Here is a 20,249-nt window from a genome sequence, read left to right as displayed (position 1 = left end):
GACTAAGGACAGATTGAGAATTAAAAAGAATCTGGATGTGACAATAGCTGCTTTTATAAAGTCCCCAAACAATAAGATCAAAGCTCCCAGTCTCCTTTACATATTTACTTTGGTCTGTCCTTGTAATAAAAGCAAGAGCAATTATGGCACAGAATTCAGGTTAAGTCATTGCAGGTCAACTACAAGCAAGGACACATTAAAAAATGTAAGTTTCCATTCATGTAGTGAAGAAAGGACTTTTATTTACACTATTAGTAGATCCCAGCTACTCCAGTTAGTCTGAGATATAATCATCTTATCAATGACAGGAAAAATATCTTCCAGTATTTCAGTTTTAACAATTGTAATTAAATTGCTTAGTTATACTATAGAGTAAGAAGCAATTAATGAATTTTTTAGAAATAAAAAATATGTATATATATTACCCTGATGCCTAGGCCAAAATATATCTAATGACAAATTTTCTTGATTGCTATTGTCATAAAAATAAAGGAAAAATATATTGCAAGTATATTCTTCATAGACAATTTCAATTAGAAAACAATAGTTTAATGAAAACAATATAGTGGTTCATGTGAGTGAACTGATATGGAAGCAAGAGAAGTATTCAAACTTGACAGATAACATATTGTCAAATATAACTAAAGAATATCTGCCTCCATGACACACTTACAGGCAGTAATTAGATTTTTACACAGCTCAATGTTATCTTATATTCAAGGAAAATATAGGTCAGTAGGTTATGATCCTAAGCTGCAGTTACGAACCCTTTCTTTTAGCTTGTAAGATGTAGCCTTTTGATTTGATAATTCCTCTACTTTTAACAATGACTGAGTACCGCAGTAGCCACAGAGGCACCCACTCATGTGCTCGAATGTCAGGGATGCTCTCCTGAAGTGCTTCTTGGAAACTTGCTTCAGAAAGCAGTTCTTAAAACAAACAACAAATAAAAACTCAAATTGTTAAACTTGAAATCAAAGCACTTTACTATGTAGGTAAGCATTTAAATGCAACAAAAGAAACACCTCAAAACTGAATATTTATCCTTAATGTGTGCTACGAATATGAACCAGAATATCAGAAAAACCCAGGTAGTTCTTTAGAAAGTATCTACACCTGTAACCCAGCCAGTTCAACTCATAATTTCTGGTGAGAGGAGCCTGAGTACTTGTGTTTTTTTGACAATCTCCAGGTGATCCCAACGTGCAGTCAAGGACAATAAAGGAAAAGGACAAAAGGAAAAACATGGACCATTTCACTACCGTGTATTTCCATCAAACTACTTTTTCTGTATATATTTATATGTATGTATGTATCCATATCTTAAAAACCAGAAATCATACTGCAGTTATAGCCTAACTTATTTTTTCTTGTATATTATGGATATTTTCCCATGTAATTATTCTGTGAAAGCATTTTTCATAATTCTCCCAATATTTTATAGATATAATTTCTACATTTTCTTATTGTTGGCAAAAAAATTAGGTTTTTCCTAATATTTTGCTAATAAAAATAAAGCTTGATGAACATCCTTAAAATGCATGCCTGGCTATGGAATGACAAGGTCAAAGTACAAGTACCTTTGGAAGGTTTGATACATGGTGTATTGCCAATCGCTTTTCAGAAAGACTGTGCTTCACACTTGATACAGGAGTGCCAATCTTACCATATCCTCACCAGCACCAACAATCATTTAAAAAATCTTTCCCGATGGTTATCTTTTAATCTGCATCTCTTTGATGAAATCATTATTTTCTAATTCCACATTTATATCTAAGACCTCTACCATTGCTCTGATTTACAACTCCCCTCCTCACTTCTTCCTCTCTAGTCACACTGGCCTCATAGCTGTAGCCTGAAATCCTCAAACATATTTCTACCTCGGGGCCTTTGAATTAGCTGCTCCCTCTTCCCTGAGCACTCGTCTTCAAGACACCCACATGGCTCTCTCCCTTCTTGGAGGTCTGTGATTAATGTACCCTAGGACAGAGGCCTCCCCAACCATCCTATATAAAACAACACCCCCTAAGCTGGGCACTCTTCTTCCTCAGGCAACTTTTCTCCATGGCACACACCACCATTTATCACATTCAACATTTATCTTATTTGTGTCTCCTCCCATCAGAATATAAATTCCATGACAGCTGAGATTTTCCTGACTTGGGCCTGTATTTCTAGTACTTAGAATGCCTGGCACATAGTCTACTGAAGAAATCAGTCAATATGGAAAGATTCCACTAGGGTCAGAACCAATCCTACAGATAGGGGTTAGATGACCATCTATGCAATATGATTTGGGAATGTCAAAGAACCTGCCTGCCCCAAAATGAACTGCTGTGATATTTGAATAACATCAATACTAAACTCTCAGTAAATATTAGCTACTGTCATGTGCCAGGCACTTTTCTAAGTACTTCACATGTATTAACTCTTTTAATCCATATGTTAACCCCAAGAGATGGATATAATTCTCCTTTGCAGGGGGAAATCGATGCAGAGACATTAGATAACTTGCCCAAGGTCACACAGCTAGTAAATGGTAGTTTTCATAAATAAAATGGTAATTTCCCAAATATTTCTGTTTGTGGATCTGTTTTTCAGATTGTCTAATCGAGGAACCCTGAGGGAATGAGGCATACTATAGACTTAATGGGAGTGAGGAGAGGAGTAAGGCCAATAAAAAAAGGAAAGCTCTGAAGTCAGAATCACATACTTGACCATTGTACTCTGACTGTAGTTAAACTGTTACCACAACTTCTAGGACAAAGAATAATGGAAAATAAACCTTCCTGAGGAATAAGGGTAATTATAGAAGAGAGGAAGGCCTTTAGGTGACTTATAAACAAGATTCTATTTTAGATGACAAATAAAGTTAAATGTTTTACAACTTGCTTGCTTAAAAAATAAATCTTACACAAAGTCAGAAAACTATGTTATTCACTAACTACATTCTTTTAATTCAACTAATGTTAAATCTTTAGAATCAGTAAACATGACAAAACTTTTAAGAGAACTGCTTCATTACAGATCAAAGTGTCTGAAGATCCATTTATAGTATATGCAGGATCAGACTATAAATTCTACCTAAAGGGTTTAGAATTAAATTAAAGAGATATCCTAAAGTCAAATTACACTGGTAAAACAAAAACACACTCTCCCCAAAAGGATTAAATTTCTCTTCTCCTATACATATGTAATATATTTTTCCATGATGATGTATTAGCACATAATCCACATGCCCACATTTAGATAAATGGAAATAAAACACTAGACACCTTAGACTTTTCCTATTTCCTTTCCCAATGGAAAAAGAATTATGTGTTTTTCAAGTGGAGCTCAAATGGGGTACAGGCTTATCGATCAGCTGTTTGTAACAACTGCTGTTGGTGATAATAACAACTGCTGGTGGTGGAAGAGCCTCCACAAAGTAAACAGAAAAATTATATAATATATGCCAACACATAGGAACTTAAATTTTAAATAGCTTATATTTCAGAACAAATCAGCACAGCAATTCTTTGTTGGATTTTCACTAAAATGACCTTTTTTAAAAAAAAAATGAATCTAATTACTTATGCATGAAAGCTCTGCTGGAGACGGGAGGTAACAGTAACTATGTCCTATTCTGGTATGATTTAAATGGAGGCTGATAAGAAAGTAAAGTTTCGGACCTGAAATACTACAATACTAATGTTTCAATCAGAGAGAGAGTGGGGAAAAGACTCCAAATTCACTCAGGACCTAGGTCTAAGTTCAGACTTCAGGCTAGGCCAAGTTGGGTGACCTTGAGGAGTTTCTTAAACTCTAAGGCTCTATTTCCTCATCCATAAAATGTCCAGTTTCAGTTGTGAGAGTTACAATCTCTGAGGCATGTAGCATGCTGCCTAGCATTTGAGAAAGAATAACTATTAAAACTCCTCCTCCACTTCCTATAAAACAGTAAAAAAAAAAAAATGAGAATGAGGCAGACTGTTTATAATAAGGTTTAAGAAGTTATCCATAAGCATCCTAAAAATAAATGGAATCACACCACCTACACAAATGCCATCTTTTTAGAAATGAAAGTAAAAACTCAAAGTTTTTCTTTAGGAATCACCTATAAAATAAAATTTCCTCCAATTTTTATTAAATGAGAACTTCTATAAAACTGAAAGTGAAGTTGCTCAGTCGTGTCCGACTCTCTGCGACCACATGGACTGTAGCCTACCAGGCTCCTCAGTCCATGGGATTTTCCAGGCAACAATACTGGAGTGGGTTGCCATTTCCTTCTCCAGGGGATCTTCCTGACCCAGGGATTGAACCCGGGTCTCCTGCACTGTAGGCAGACGCTTTACTGTCTGAGCCACCAGGGAAAGTGTCATAGAAATTTGAAACTTTCACAAGATAGCTCTCACTTGACTATACCAAAAAGAACTATCTCATACAGCCTGTATATTTACTTCGTAAAACCCCAACTCGGCTCGCTATGAAACTGTGAAAAAATGAAAATGGAGCAGACTGCTAGTAACTAAAGTGTAAAACACTATCCTCCCAGCTTTCCAACTTATCTTGTAAAATGTTGATAAAAACGTATCCTACAAAAGGCAGACAAGCCATTCTCATTAATCAAATAAAATTTCTGATTAACATCAAACATATATGTCTTGGTAGTAATGATTAATAAAATACCTAATCAAATACCCATCCTAAGATGCTTAAGTTTCAAATTAAATTTTATCTGCTGCTTTTTCCAGATATTTATCCTCTTTAATTAAGTGGCCTTTTGGTGCAATCTCTGCTGTACTATATTATATGTGACACTACTTAGAGTATCTTACAAGATCTTCTCTGTGTAGCTTAGTATTTATAAATCTGAGCAGACTGGATGTTCAGGAAGTGATCTCTTCATTTCTTTTCCCATTGGTACAAAGACAAAATTAAAGCTTTCTGAAACTAAAATAAAGGTGTATGTATTTTTAACTATTAAGAATATTTCTAGGTGACAGCATTGTACCTTTATCACTGTACAATTAAAAATTAAATTTTAACAAGTAGCTTCTTATAAAATAAAAGCACCTGATCAATCTCTACAAATGAAAATCTCAGTCTTACCTTTTGGATCATTATGAGTCAATAGCTGTATGTCAAACTGTTTAGCAAATGCAGTCAAATCAGGTGGCATCACACAGCAGGAGGCAAGATTAACTTGATTACTATTTGGTTTTACCTAGAAGTGAAAAAGAAAAATCATGACATCTCCTTTAAATTAAGTACTTCGAAAAGTAGAAAGCAATAAAAGGACTCAATTTTAGAACATATGAAATATCACATTTTACAGTGCTTCAAGTTTATTTTTACATGAATTTATTTTTTACTTTTACTTATACTTGTGCCTGGAGAAGGCAATGGCACCCCACTCCAGTACACTTGCCTGGAAAATCCCATGGGCGGAGGAGCCTGGTGGGCTGCAGTCCATGGGGTAGCGAAGAGTCAGACACTTACTGAGTGGCTTCACTTTCACTTTTCACTTTCATGCATTGGAGAAGGAAATGGCAACCCACTCCAGTGTTCTTGCCTGGAGAATCCCAGGGACGCAGGAGCCTGGTGGGCTGTCGTCTATCGGGTCGCAGAGTCGGACACGACTGAAGCGACTTAGCAGCAGCAGCAGCATACTTGTGCCAGTTTTAATTTATTTTTTAATTGGAGGATAATTGCTCTACAATGTTGTGTTGGTTTCTGCCTTATATAAAACCACGCAGATCAGTCATGACTATATAAGTATCCCTTCCCTCTTGAGTGTCCCTCCCACCCCACCTCTCCATCCCACCCCTCTAAGTTGTCACAGAGCCCCAGGTTGGTCTGTGTCATAAAGTGGCTTCCCACTAGTTATCTATTTTACACATGGCAGTGTATATATGCTTCCCAGGTGGCTAAGTGGTAAAGAATCCACCTGCCAAGCAGGAGATGCAGATTCGATCCCTAGGTCGGGAAGATCCCCTGTAGAAGGAAACGGCAACCCACTCCAGTATTCTTGAGGGGGAAATTCCACGGACAGGGGAGCTTGGTGGGCTACAGTCCATGGGGTCCTGAAGAGTCGGATATGACTTAGGGACTAAATAGCAGCAGGAGCGGTGTTTGTATGTCAATGCCACTTTCTCAATTCATCCCACCCTCTCCTTCCCCTGCTGTGTCCACAAGCCAAATCTCTACATTTGTATCTCCATTCCTTCCCTGCAAACATGTCCATCAGTACCATTTCTCTAGATTCCATATATATAAACAAATGTTTGTGTGTGTGTATATCTATATATGCATTATATGTATATGATATTTGTTTTTCTCTTTCTGACTTACTTCACTGTGTGTAACAGTTCTAGGTTCATCCACCTAACTATAACTCAAATTCATTTCTTTTATGGCTAATATTCCATTGTTTATATGTACGACAACTTCTTTAACCATTCATTTGTCGACAGACATCTAGATTGCTTCCATGTCCTGTCTATTGTACATATTTCTGCAGTGAACATTGCGGGTACATGTGCCTTTATGAATTGTGGTTTTCTCAGGGTATAAGCCCAGTAGTGGGATTGCTGTGTTATATGGTAGTTTTATTCTTAGTTTTTAAGGAATCTCCATACTGTTCTCCATCGTGGCTGTATCAATTTACATTCTTACCAACAGTGCAAGAGGGTTCCCTTTTCTCCACATCCTCTCTGGCATTTACTGTTTGTAGACTTTTTTGATGATAGCCATTCTGATTGGTTTGAAGTGATACCTCATTGTAGTTTTCATTTGAATATATTTATTAATATACGCTTTTCTGACTCATGGTACTGGTAACAGGAAAGGGAAAAATAGCTCTAAGGAGAGGGGAATAAGCCAATATATTACTACACTATTCAGAAGTCTCATGCTAGAACCTGCCATCTAATATATCTGCCTTGAAAACAAACATGATTCTAAGTGTGATGGTTCCACCTAGAAAGGAGATATCTTAGAGGATCAAATACAAATGACACGTATATTTAATGTTGAAATATATAATATGGTTGTTAATCATATACATTTGAAAAAGAGAAGAATTAGGTCATTTCTAACAGATGCTCTGGTTAATTTACAGATACATTTCAGATCACCCAAGTGATCTTAGCGATTCAGCAGAATCTTAGCCACATTCTGGCTATCACCAAGTCAAAGGGACAAGGAGGCAACTTTTCTCTAGGGTTTTCCTGCCCAGAAGAAAATGAAAAGGCTGGGGATGAAGTAAAAGGAATAAAGAAAATAGGGACAGTAAAGGTAAACTACTTGTAAGCAACTTCCCTAATAATTGTGTAGGTTATTAGGCCAGAGAGTGGGAGTCATTAATTTATGACTCCTACTCCATATCAAGTTATGTGAACTGAAGGTCTTACATGTCTTTAAATAACAGAGCAAAATATATGTTATATATGATATTCTCTAGAACCATGGTCTAATGGAAAACATATTATTTTTATCACATAGTTCCAAAACTGAAGGAAAGAGCCTCAATTCATTTGGCTATGAATGTTTCAACACACATTTTCTAGAGTTTTCTGTCAAAGTCTGCCTCAAAATCCCCATATTTGGAACAGGCCCCCCACAGTGGTGTCTGCTATGTGCATGATGTTTAATGGGATGCAGCAAAGACTGTAAGGGACAGGCTGCTCCTGGGGTGCTCGGGATGCAGACGTCCTTTACCTGTGCCCACTGATACAGCTGCTCCAACTGGGTTTTGTCCAGATCAGAGGTACCAATAGCAACAATCTTTTTGCTCTGAACTAAGTTTTGTAATTCTTCCCAGTAAGGCTGCAAATGTTCCAAGGAAAGATTAACTCCATCTTCAATAGGAGGTGAAGCAATGATCACAGAATCCAGCTGTGCAACTCCAAGGACTGAACAGGCTGATGCAAAGGAAAACACAAAGAAGACAAACGTTTGTACGTAATAAAGGCAAGTGTTTCTAATGTCCTTTCTCCCCCACTGAATTCTGCCCAGAGTTCACTAGTATTCTGTGTAACAGATTATTTCATTAGGTTTCATAATTTACCTGTCATGTATAACATTTCCATCTTTTTCAAAACAATGAGTGTCCGTTCATCTACTTGGTCTGTGCGGCAGACATGTGGGTTTCCTTGACTTGCCTCATTCCTGGGGAAACTCACAACTACTATAGGCTCCTTGTTTCCTAGGCCCCAGGACTTTTTGGTAGCTTCTGACCTAATAGTCTATAATTGTTGGGTATGCTGTGCGTGCATGCTAAATTGCTTCAGTTGTGTCTGACCTTTGGGATCCTATGGACTGCTAGGTTCCATGGTCCGTGGGCTTCTCCAGGCAGCAATACAAGAGTGGGTTGCCATGCCCTCCTCCACACAATCTTTCTAACCCAGGGATCAAACCCAAGTCTCTTACGTCTCTTGCATTGGCGGTGGGTTCTTTACCACTAGTGCCACCTGGGAAATCCTGTAACTGGTAGTCATAGCAAAGAATAAGCTTGAGACTATGAAAAACTGAATTTATGGCCTTAACTTACACATTAATCTAGGTGGCTCAGTGATAAAGAAACTGTCGCTCAAGCAGGAGATGCAGGTTCGATCCCTGAGTCAGGAAGATCCCTTGAAGGAGGAAATGACAACTCACCCCAGTATTCTTGCCTGGGAAATCCCATGGACAGAGGAACCTGTCAGGCTACACAGTTTAAGGGACTGCGAAAGAGTCAGATACGACTTAGCAACTAAACAACAATCGATGTAGATAACTTCTTAGTTTTTATAAAACTGAGTTTATTTTTAACAATTTTTGTTCCTTCCATAGTTATATTAAACAGCTAGTTATTTAACTGTTCAATGTATGTAAATACGAGAAGAATGTTTTAAAAGAAAAAATACTCATTAATTATAATGCTATATAGTAACCTCACCATGAGATGAAAATAGATAAAAATGCTGTTTTTGCTGTTATTCTTTTGATATTTCACCTGTAGTACTAAAAAAGTTAAGAATATGATTAAAGAGAATTTCTATCTCCAAATATATAGTTCACATGTAATTACGTTACACCTTTTACATTCCTCTTATATATATCAAAATATGACCTTACATTGCATTGGTTGATGTGATTTCCATAGAAGCCTTAAGAAATTAGGCTAGAACTTGAAAAGGTAAAATTGCAATGAGCTTATTTTTTTTTTTTAACTAGACCTGAACACAAGATATAATTAATACACTTACAGTAATTTAAAATTCACTATGAAAATAAAAGTTAAAATTTTGCTTACCCATGTCGACTGCATTTCTAGTTGATGATGAAGAGTTTGATCCTACAATGAATAGTTTTGCTGAGTGACAAAAACAACAAAACAGATTATTATATTTGAATAACATTCTACTACACAGCAGTAACACTGCTAAAATACTAAGAACAGATAATCCTGAATGAATTTTTTCCTTCCCTAGCTGCATTGTTTTATAGTTTTAAGACCTAAAAGTATATTTCCATGGTAACTTAAAAAAGATAGGCCAGTTGCCAACAAGTATCTGACTGTCAAAACAAAAAGGCAAATATTAATTCTCCTTTATTGGAAAGCAGGGCAGATAAATATAGAAGCATTCAAAATATATATTTTTATGAATTAAACATTAATGGAGCATATTATATGCCTGGACTTTCCTGGTAGCTCCATCAGTAAAGAAACTGCCTGCAACGCAGGAGCCCTGGGTTCCCTCCCTGGGTTGGGAAGATCCCCTGGAGAAGGAGATGGTAACCCCCTGCAGTATTTTTGCCTGGGAAATCCCGTGGAGAGAGGAGCCTGGTAGACTACAGTCCATGAGGTTGCAAGAGTCAGACACGACTTAGTGACTAAACCACCACCACATTACATACTTTCTCCAATAAACTAAAGTCTATATAAAGATTAAATTAAATTGCTTGTAATGAGAAGAAAATTAAAAAAACAAAACCAAAAAACCCAAACAAACAAATATCCCACAATTCTACTTTCCTAATACAATCATTTTCAATTTTAGACAACAGTACCTTCGAGTTCTTGGTCATATGAAACATAGTATATATTTTGTACTTCTATGTATTTGGTTTATTACCCTTATATAACAAATTTTTTTTTATATTTCTATGCAATATTTAGGTAAATTGCCATGAGTCTCATCTCCAAAAGCAATTACTGTTTAGATTTTTACGTACTCTGTACTTTTCTTTTGCTTCTTTTTTGTTTTGGCTCTGTAGCTTGTGGGATTTTAGTTCCCTGACCAAGGGTCAAACTTAGGTCCTTGGCAGTGAAAGCAGAGAGTCCCAGTCACTAGACTGCCAGGGAATTCCCTGTACTCTGTATTCTTAATGAATAATATCTATGGTAACTCTCTGTTCAACTTTATGCCTGAAGCATTTCTGAAGATCAGAAATGTAATTATGAGTCAAAGGATATGATTCTTTTGTTAGTCTTGTTTTATTTATCTCTTACTTAAAAAAAAATTGTCTCAGGTTACCAGACCATTAAAAGTTAGAAGTTGCTCTCCTAACAATATAGGATGCTATTAAAAAAAAAGATGTATATTTTTGCTAATTTGATACATACAAAATGAAATTGAAGCTCTGGCTTGATTTGACTCAACATTATATATATTGTATATATATAAATATGTATATATTTACTTTATGTAATAAACTCACTGTTCAAAAATCTAAATTTACTCAACAAATAGGTAGAATAATAGGAAAGCAAGGAGAGAGAAAATCATAAAGGGTAATAGAGAGAAAACAGGGTTAATGAAATACACTTATGTAAAGTGCCTGGCATTCAATATATACAACAAATTTTCTTTGTACAACATTTCTTGTTGTCATTTCCTTTGGCATTTCCTTTCTACTGCTGGATAATCTTCCTAAAATATTGCTTTCCTCATGTTACTTCTCTATCTAAAAGCTATCACAACTTCCTTACCAGCTGAGAGTCAATCTTCACCACTTTGCTCCAACTCAGCTCTGTAATTATATTCTGTGAAAACCCTCCCCATCATTACCCCACTGGCTACGAACTGGGTGTCATTTGAGATGGTCTCCTCTTTCCAAAAGAGGAGGCATTTTTAGGTAGGTGAAGAGAGGAAAGCTCTTGATGCTTATCAAAAATCTCAAGCCTTCCAGGAATCAAGGACAACTTGTTAAGAGTTCCAAGATGGATCTACACCGTGATGAATTGCAATACACCACAGAGAAATGCTGTTCTGATGACCTTTTCAACACAAACAGGAATGTGAAATTAACAAAAAGAAATGGGTTCTGTAGTCAGGCATACCTCGATGGACTCCTGGTTCAACCATTTACTTGCTACACGACAGCTTTCAAGTTATTTAATGTCACTTGTGTAATGGGGATAATAAACCTACCTTGCAGAATTGTTTTGAAAATTCTACAGAATAAATATAACCATAATGTGGCAAGTACAATCTCTGGTATAAAGTGAGATTCAACAAATGGTAGTTATTAGAGTCAATGCTCTAATTCATCTTACGTGTTCATCCTAATAAGAACAATGATAAAACGACAGCAACTACGACACAGCCACAAATAGTAATAAGTAACAGTTACCTGGCACTTTACTTTGTGCCAAGAACCATGCTAAGTGCTTTTTTCATTATTTCATCTAACTTACAAGGAAGCTTGAGAAACAGGTGTATCCCCATTTTAAAGATAAGGAAACTGAGCTCAGAGACGTTAAATCATTTGTTAGCCCTAGATTATGTCAGTCGGTAATCTGCACATCCAGGAATTTCAATCTAGTTAAGCTCAAGTATTTAATGACTATGTTATATGCTGACTGTAAGCTGAGAACAAGAACGGCTTTCATTCCTTGAACTCAACACTACCTCTGGAAAGTAGCAGGAGTCCCTCCACCTTTGTTGAATGGGTACAGTATGTATTTTATTTTTCTTCATGTGACTTGTTGCCCAGACTGGTTTCCCTGCTCCCAGGGGACCTCAGCCACTGCTTAGTAGTGTCACACCAGGAAGGGAGGACTTACGCTGGCTTCGGGTGAACACGGCTCTTAAGCCTTCCCTTTATTCTTTCTTACACCTTCTGCTACTGCTCTGATTAATAATGTCTCACATAAATTAGTGAGAACAAAATGAAGAGGTGAAGTTCTATTCTGCCTTCACTGAAGTAGCCAACAGTGACCTCCTATAACTCTTTCTTTAAAGCTGGCTATAAAATTATGTTATAAAGAATCTCTATATTTCCTACACTGAGTGATAGAGTTACTTATTACCAGAATCAAAGAAAGGCTTATCCCCATGCCTAACAAAACCTATTATCCACTTAAAACAAAATGAACTGTAAAGGCTGGACTTTACCAGAAACTTTCATTTCTTCTCTTTCATCGGGATTTATCTTTTCTACTGCATGAGACACAGTACATTCCAAGACATCTGGAAACTCCTATAATAAACACATGATATTTACAATAAATATAAAATTAATGTTTTTACTTAGCTATATATTTTCTATTGTCCATAACACTCTTTAGAAGCAGAGAACATATAAGACAATAAAGTTCTTTATCTGATTGGCTTCAGAAAGTTTATAATGCCCTGAAATAAAGGTAAAGTGCTGTGTGTATATATGTGTGTGTCCATTTTCTGGGGAAAAGTGTCTCATTTTGATGAGATACTCAGGGCGGGGGTGAGGGAAGAATGTATGACCAAAAACAAATGAACAAACCAGCAAGCAAACTGGGCAGTAAGTGAAGAGTGAGAACCATTAACACAGTCAATACTTCAACTCAGAAATCAATGAAAAGTGGTATTTTCCTTCTGGATATTGACATGTTAAAAACTTCCCATATGTCAATCACAAACATTTTAACCCAAAATATATTTTTTTCTGAATGCAATGGAAACAAAGTAAAGGCAATTCCAATGCATAAAAATGAGTAGTTAATGAGTGAAATGTAAAATATTGGTACATAAAAATCACTAACATACTAACATTTATAAAATTAAAACAAAGTAAACAAGATTTTCCCATAATTCTTGAACATAGAATGCCTGACCACATGTTAAGTATTTATAAGTCAAGCACAGAGTGAATGGTCACTTCTGAGAAAGGAGACTGATAGAAGACATTAGTGAATGTCTGCCTAGCACCTTTAGTTACAAAGTTGCAGTATGCTTAGGGAAACAATTATTTTTAGTACATGTCCTCTTCCATACTTTTTAAGTAGTCTCTGTAATTTGTGACAAGCCTTTGGCTAAACTGGATTCCAAAGAGTGGTTTACAGACTGTGTTTTGTATATTAACATTTTGATAATAGCCATATACTGATATTCAATGAAACACTTCCTTACTGTTTCATAAGTAACTGACACAAAATTATTTTTAGCAACTATGTTTTGCTTATAGTCTACCAAAGCCATCTAGAAACCAGAACTGTTTGATAGTCATTCCTCTACTAGACCAAATATAAACTGGAACTAAATACACTCTGAGAAGACTGTGGAATCTTAGTAGCTTGTCTTACTTTAGAGTTGACTACGGAGTTGGATTTTCTCTTTCATGCTTAAGCCTACTGGGTCAAACTGCCATTTCAGCAAATGGACCACAGTGATTTTCATGCTAGTTGCCTATCTGACTTCCTGATCAAACCTGAGAAAATTAATTTCCTGCTTATTACACGATTTCTTCATTCACAGTTCACTCACCCTGATCAAATCTGGGCTGATTTGGGAACTCCACTCATTTAAGGTCTTTTGAATACAATCTCGAAGCTGCAAAAGAAATGCATTTTGAAACAGTTAACCATACACTACACTTTTTATGTACTTCTACAATGAAAAAAGGTTGAAATAAACCTTCACCTAAAGTTTTTTTTTAAAAAGGACTGTATTAGTCTGCTAAGTAGGAAAAAGAAGATACCCATAGGAAATATGATACAAACCAAAATTTTAATTCTACAAGGTTTTGTTTCCTTTAACAAAGATCAACTTATATCTGTTTTTATCCTACTCTTAATTCTCAAATGTTCTTGACCTAAAGCAGTAATCTAATCATTTAAAAAATATTTTTGCACCAATGAAAATTTAAGTAAACTTTTGAGATGTAAAAGCATTCATAAAGAAACAAAATTTCAAGAATAAGGAAATTTATAAATGGAGGAACTGTAATCAAGCCCAGGGGCAGCTGACTAGAATGAGCCTTAACCACTATGTGCCTACGTGAGAGTCACCTGTGGTGTTCAATAAATGTTTAAATCCCTGAGCCCCATCCTAGATCTGCTGAATCACTCTCTGAGGGCAGCAGAACTTTCATTTTAAGAAGCATCTAAGTAATCAAAATGTACTCTAAAGTCTAGAAACCACCATAGTCCTATCTCACGGAGTCAGCTTGCATAAAGTCAGTTCATGTAAGTCATTTCCTAACAGGCAGGTAGACCTTAGACCTGTCATCAATGTTTTCTTATACAATTTCCTTACACTAACATTGTAGTGTTCTGTAAATTCATTCAAGTATCTAGTTATCTTTTATCTCTTATGAGAAAAAAATATGTTGCTCCATGAATCATTGAACTGACTTCTGACCACAAATGGGCCAACACTAGCAGTTTGAAATCACTGCCTTATAAATACCAAGGGCACAGTACTTTGCATTCTGTGGGCAATCAATGAAAAAATAAATGAGTAACTAGAAGCACATCCCTGAATTGCAAAAGCACTTTCCTAATACCAACAACAGAGATTAAACTTCTGAACTCACTATCTGATCTCTGAGTGCTTATGATACAAACCGACACAAGAACTTTACTGCTTATATTTCAGTATAGATAATTACAAGGGACAACTGGTTTATCAAGAGCTCAAAATCACCTATTTAAGATTTACAGTATATAACAGTAATTCATGTGCTAGCCACAATAACCCACATGAATTCCATTTACAGGGTCTATACATTTATAATCAAATTTAAGTCATTAAATAAAAAATGATTAGTTGATAATCATTTTAGACAGAATTACACATCAATATTCTCTGAAAAAATTAATAAAAATTGAGGCAGCAGGAACAACAATTCTATCAGGAGCGCTGTGGCTCAAGTCATGGGAGAAATTTTAGAAATTTTCCTCGGGTAAGATGGTTAACTGGTGGAAGGCTTTCCAGATGAATTTCTCAATTCATAAAGATAAGTATATTTTCAGAGTGTTCTCTCCCTTCTGTCAGGACAAATTATGGAACAGTCCAATGTTGTAACAATATGAGAAATTCACTGACTATCACAAACTGGGTGATTTTTAATCTTTTATATGTTATCTATACTGAATGAACATTAACTTTGTACTTTTTTGTTCTCTGCTGTCTTCATTCTTACCACACATAGTATCATGGAAGATGAGCATCATCATAATTTAGTGTATCATTAGATCTGGAGTTGTATAAGAGTTTTAAAAAAATCCTACATGATCAAATACCTTAACAACAAATAACTGTTCAAAACAGTCCAATAATGGCCCATTTAAAACACAAGATTTTATTTCAGAAAATTACAGTGAAACAAAAAATCTGGGCAGAGATTACAGAATAATTAAAAAACAAAACATTAGACTAGAAAAGACCTTTTAGGAAATTTAAGGATCTCTGGTTTACAGCTCTGGTTGCTGCAAAGTTCTTTACATAGAAACAAAACACATCTCTCCTATTCTAATCACGTTTTCTCCACATATGCTAGCACCAAGCTTTCCTCAAAAGTTTTCAAATTTCTTAATTTTGTCCCTCCTTCACCTCACCCAAAATAAAATACACAAATCACAGTTAGTCTTGTGAAGAATGTTTTTCAAACTGAGGGGTGTAACTCATTATTGCATTAACAAATCAAGGTTTTAAAAATTAAAATAAGAAAAAATTAGAATACATAGTATATAGTAAAATCTTTTCTTAAGATTGTGTGTGTGTGTGTGTGTGCGCGCGCACGCACGCAACCATGAAATGGACTGTCAAGGCAAAATGCTTTTTTTTTTTACTGGGTTTGCAGTCAAACTGCAAATTACTACTTTAGCATGTGTTGAGTGAGATAAGAGAGAGAAAATGTCACCCAGTACTATCTATGTGCAAAATGCTGTATTGAACCATCAACCCTGGAGAAGTTAAAGATCTAGTACAAAACACAGAAGTGCCTATCTTTGGGAGAAATAGCACAGGTGAGGGTGTTTAAAAAAAAAAAAAAAAAACAAGAGAGACAAACTGAGCTGCATCCTGGACACAGAATATGGTATGGATTCTGATTCCTATTAAAGTTGCAACCAGGAGTTACCATCCCCCAATTGGTCCTCACTGCCAACAGGAGGCCTAGGCACAGGTCCAACTCATACTCAGAGGGATGCTACTGCCACTACCTAGTATATCACCAACATCTTATTTAAAACTGATTAGGAACACAGTCGGTAACATCATAATTGACATAGCTTAGGAATTTTTTCTTTTAATCAAGATTTGTTTTATCTCTCTGAACCAGATGGCAAGGGAGATAAATGCTTGCATGGTGTTTCATATAGGATCTTTTATTCCTCACCGTGACCTGATGATGATATAATCCAACTTTCAAGTCATGGAAATAGGCTCGCGAGGGTAACTTTCCCAAAGTCACAGAGCTCTTAAATTAAAAGTTTGTTTTACTGTTATTTTTTTTTAACACTAAAACCCGTCCTATACCACCAACATGCCTCAGCAATTAACTGTGCGTAATGATCGACTCTTCATTTCAGGAAGGACCAGCGATGTAACAAATATTCAACGAGAGTATAATTCCAGATTATTCCCTGCCACTTCAAAATAGTGGTCAGTCTTTAGCCAAACTAATCTTCGGCAAGAGAAATACATACCTTTTTCCAAAGCCGGATTTGAGTGTTCAGTCATTTGCCTCACAGCCATAAAGAAACTACAGTCAACACCCTTAAAGCTAAATGGATTATTACTACTACCTCTGCTGAGTCTTCAGCAAGCTAATCCCCCCAATTTTTCTTTACCTGGACATCTTGGGAGAAAGGGAGTGAGCTAGGGAGGGGGACGAAGCGCGGGATCGGCCCTCTCTGACCCCCTCGCCCAGGAGAGCGATCCAATAGGTTCGAGAGTTTGGTCATCTGCCGGGAGCACTGACAAGAGGCGTCACTCCTCATCAAGTTGCACCTGCCGAATTTGTAAAGACGCAGTGGCCCCCAACAGCAGGTTCGGACGCGACATCGAGCAGATAGCAGCCCCGGCTTCCTCTCGCAGGCGGAGCCCAGGTGCGCGCCTCGCCCACGTCCGCCGCGGCGCTCGGAGCCCGACCACCCGCCCGCGGAGCCTCCCGGCCCGGCCCGCGGCCTGTCCCTGGAGCCGGTCTCAGCCGGCGCGCTCGCCGCTCTCACCTCCTCGCTGTGCGTGGACGGACACTTCTTCCGCAGGCGGCCCCAGTTCAGCAGGTTCCCGGTCTGCAGGTGCAGGGTGCTGGCCCGCGCCAGGAGCGCTCCGGCCGCGCGGCTGTCGGTGCCCATGACAGCAGCCGACGGAGCGGGCCCGGCGGCGACGGGGCCGCAGGCGGGGAAGGAGGCCGCCCGTAGGACGCGGTGCCCGAGGCCGGAGAGCAAAGCGCGAGGCTGCTCGCCCCGCGCGGCGGGACCCCGGCCTGCGCTCGGGCCCAAGGACGACCGGGCGGCGGAGGAGCTGCGGCCGGGAAAGACGCACTGATGGCTGCGGCTCTCTCCTACAGCGGCCGCCGCGGTAGAGTGGACTCCCAACTGAGGAGCCGTTTCCTGGAAGACAATGACTAAGCAGAAATTGCGGCGGAGAAAGTGCTTCGTAACCGTTACCCGTCCCGCGGCGGCGCGGGGCGGGGCGGGGCGGCAAGCGGGCTGCGGGGCGCCGGCCCGCGGGTGACTGGCCCTCAGCCTGCGGCGGGCGTGGCGCCGGGCGGCAGGCGGGCGCGCGGCGGAGAGATCGCGGGGCACGCGGGGCGGGGCGGCATGGCGCGGGGCCCAGCGCGGGGCCCAGCGCTCGGCAGGGCTCCCTCTGCCGGCCAGAGGGCGGTGCGCCGGCCCGCTCCACCTCCATCAGCTGCGCTAGCCACCTCACTTGCCAGCCAATGGGCTATCACGTTGGTGTTAGCCCTAAGATAACGCTTCAAAAAGAGAAAGTACCGAGGCATTGAAACGCCCGCCGGTTTCAATTCTCAGAAGCAGTTCGTTTCCCTTCTTAAGGGCTTTCCCCCAAACTGCTCATTTTTCTTCACGTCCATTGATTAAAGGTCTATTGATTTACTCTATTTGCTGGCCAGTGTGTGACGTCAAAGAGTAAGACTTAATCTCTGCCCTTGAGATTCTTCAACAGTAGTTCCAGATACGATTTAAGTATATGAAACAGTGAGTAATACTGTAAGAATATCATAGTTTCCAAATGAGATGAGAGAGACTGCTTAAACTGGTGAGATCAGGGAAGATATGGGCTGTTCCCTTAGAGTTTGTGATTCTTTCAGTTCAGTTCAGTTCAGTTGCTCAGTCGTGTCCGACTCTTTGCGACACCATGAATCCCAGCACGCCAGGCCTCCCTGTCCATCACCAACTCCCAAAGTTCACTCAAACTCATGTCCATCCAGTCGGTGTGATGCTATCCAGCCATCTAATTCTCTGTTGTCCCCTTCTCCTCCTGCCCCCAATCCCTCCCAGCATCAGAGTCTTTTCCAATGAGTCAACTCTTCGCATGAGGTGGCCAAAGTACTGGAGTTTCAGCTTTAGCATCAGTCCTTCCAAAGAACACCCAGGACTGATCTCCTTCAGAATGGACTGGTTGGATCTCCTTGCAGTCCAAGGGACTCTCAAGAGTCTTCTCCAACACCACAGTTCAAAAGCATCAATTCTTCGGTGCTCAGCTTTCTTCACAGTCCAACTCTCACATCCATACATTATCACTGGAAAAACCATAGCTTTGACTAGATGGACCTTTGTTGGCAAAGTAATGTCTCTGCTTTTGAATATGCCGTCTAGGTTGGTCATTTTACTCCTATTAAATTTCATATGTAGTAGACTTGGTAGGAACCGTGAATTTAACATTTATTGAGCTTTCCTCGACACATTTTTGCTTTTGTTGAGAGTAATCAGATATATTAAACAGCAAAAACATAAACCTGTGTGGCTTGCAAATCTGACTTTATCAGGTACTGGTTAGTTTAACTTAGACAAGTCACTCAGTCTCTGTGTTTCACTTTCTCCCGTTTCTGCGGTTGGTAGTTTAAACTTTGTGATATTGCTGATAACTATTTTTGAGTTACTGAAATAGCTAGTTCCCAGTGTTCCACCTAATACAACACTACTACGTTGGGTAAGTGTGAGGACTTAATGAGAGAACTTATGACAGCCCTCAGTATAGTAAATGTCCAGTAGGTGAGGTCACTTAGAAATACTGATTCTTCTCTTTCCGCCTTACAACCCACTTCTCACAACACTGGCAAGTTCATGATGTACTTCACAGCAACATCACTGTCATGTTTTTAAAATTTACACTTAGAAGGGAATTCCTGGGTGGTCCGCTGGTTAGGACTTGGCACTTTCACTGCGGGGAAACAGGTTCAATCCCTGGTGGAGGAACTAAGATCTTGTTGGCCATGGGGCATGGCCAAAACAAAAATTCACATGTGTAAACCCCTTTGGGCTTCCCTTGTAGCTCAGTGGGTAGAGTCTGCCTGCAATGCAGGAGACTTGGGTTCAATCCCTGGATCTCCTAGAGAAGGAAATGGCAACCCACTCCAGTATTCTTGCCTGGAGGATCCCATGGACAGAGGAGCCTGGCAGGCTACAGTCCATGGGGTCGCACAGAGTCAGATAAGACCTAGTGACTAAACCACCACCAAACTTTACTCTTCACAGCAACTCAGATAGGTGATTTGTTGAAAATCTTAGGTAATACTAAGTTTTGGGGCCTCCACCAAAACCTAGATCCTTCATTTTCAAACTCCTTACTCTTCCATACTACAATTTATGCTACATAAAACGTATTTATTGAGGTAATTTTAATTCTTAAATGTGTATGAGCATGATTTATATGCTTTCTGTGCTTGTACAGCTTTATTTTACTGTATATTATACTGAATGATACCTTTGCCCTGGCATCATAATTTTGGAAGAAAAAAAAGCTTAATCTTCTAAATTTATTTGTTGACAAAAACAGGGAATACAAAATCAGAAGTATTTTGCTGTATATATTTTGAATGAGTTCCACTGC

At 38.6% G+C, this 20,249-nt stretch overlaps 1 protein-coding gene across 1 annotated transcript; it reads right to left on the bottom strand.

Moving 5' to 3' along the window:
• Positions 1-92: 92 nt before the first annotated feature.
• Positions 93-17,959, bottom strand: GCLM (glutamate-cysteine ligase modifier subunit). The gene is made up of 7 exons (XM_055585072.1): positions 17,405-17,959; positions 13,713-13,778; positions 12,366-12,450; positions 9,278-9,337; positions 7,702-7,904; positions 5,092-5,206; positions 93-929 (listed from the first exon to the last, which is right to left on the bottom strand). The coding sequence occupies exons 1-7, from the start codon at positions 17,528-17,530 to the stop codon at positions 760-762; spliced, it is 825 nt and encodes a 274-aa protein (XP_055441047.1). The 5' UTR covers positions 17,531-17,959; the 3' UTR covers positions 93-759.
• Between the last annotated feature and the right edge of the window lie 2,290 nt (positions 17,960-20,249).

The sequence above is a fragment of the Bubalus kerabau genome, chromosome 6, assembly GCF_029407905.1.
Source record: "Bubalus kerabau isolate K-KA32 ecotype Philippines breed swamp buffalo chromosome 6, PCC_UOA_SB_1v2, whole genome shotgun sequence".
Lineage (NCBI taxonomy): Eukaryota > Metazoa > Chordata > Mammalia > Artiodactyla > Bovidae > Bubalus > Bubalus kerabau.
Note: the sequence above shows the minus strand (reverse complement) of the source record. Positions and strands in the feature narration are given on the sequence as shown.

Bases quoted from the DNA above. Each gene is read 5' to 3' on its own strand.
- GCLM (XM_055585072.1), bottom strand. From the start codon at position 17,530: ATGGGCACCGACAGCCGCGCGGCCGGAGCGCTCCTGGCGCGGGCCAGC. The intron at 13,779-17,404 runs GTGAGAGCGGCG...TTTCTTTTGCAG, and splicing joins CGTCCACGCACAGCGAGGAG to CTTCGAGATTGTATTCAAAA. The intron at 12,451-13,712 runs GTGAGTGAACTG...TGTTTATTATAG, and splicing joins TCAGCCCAGATTTGATCAGG to GAGTTTCCAGATGTCTTGGA.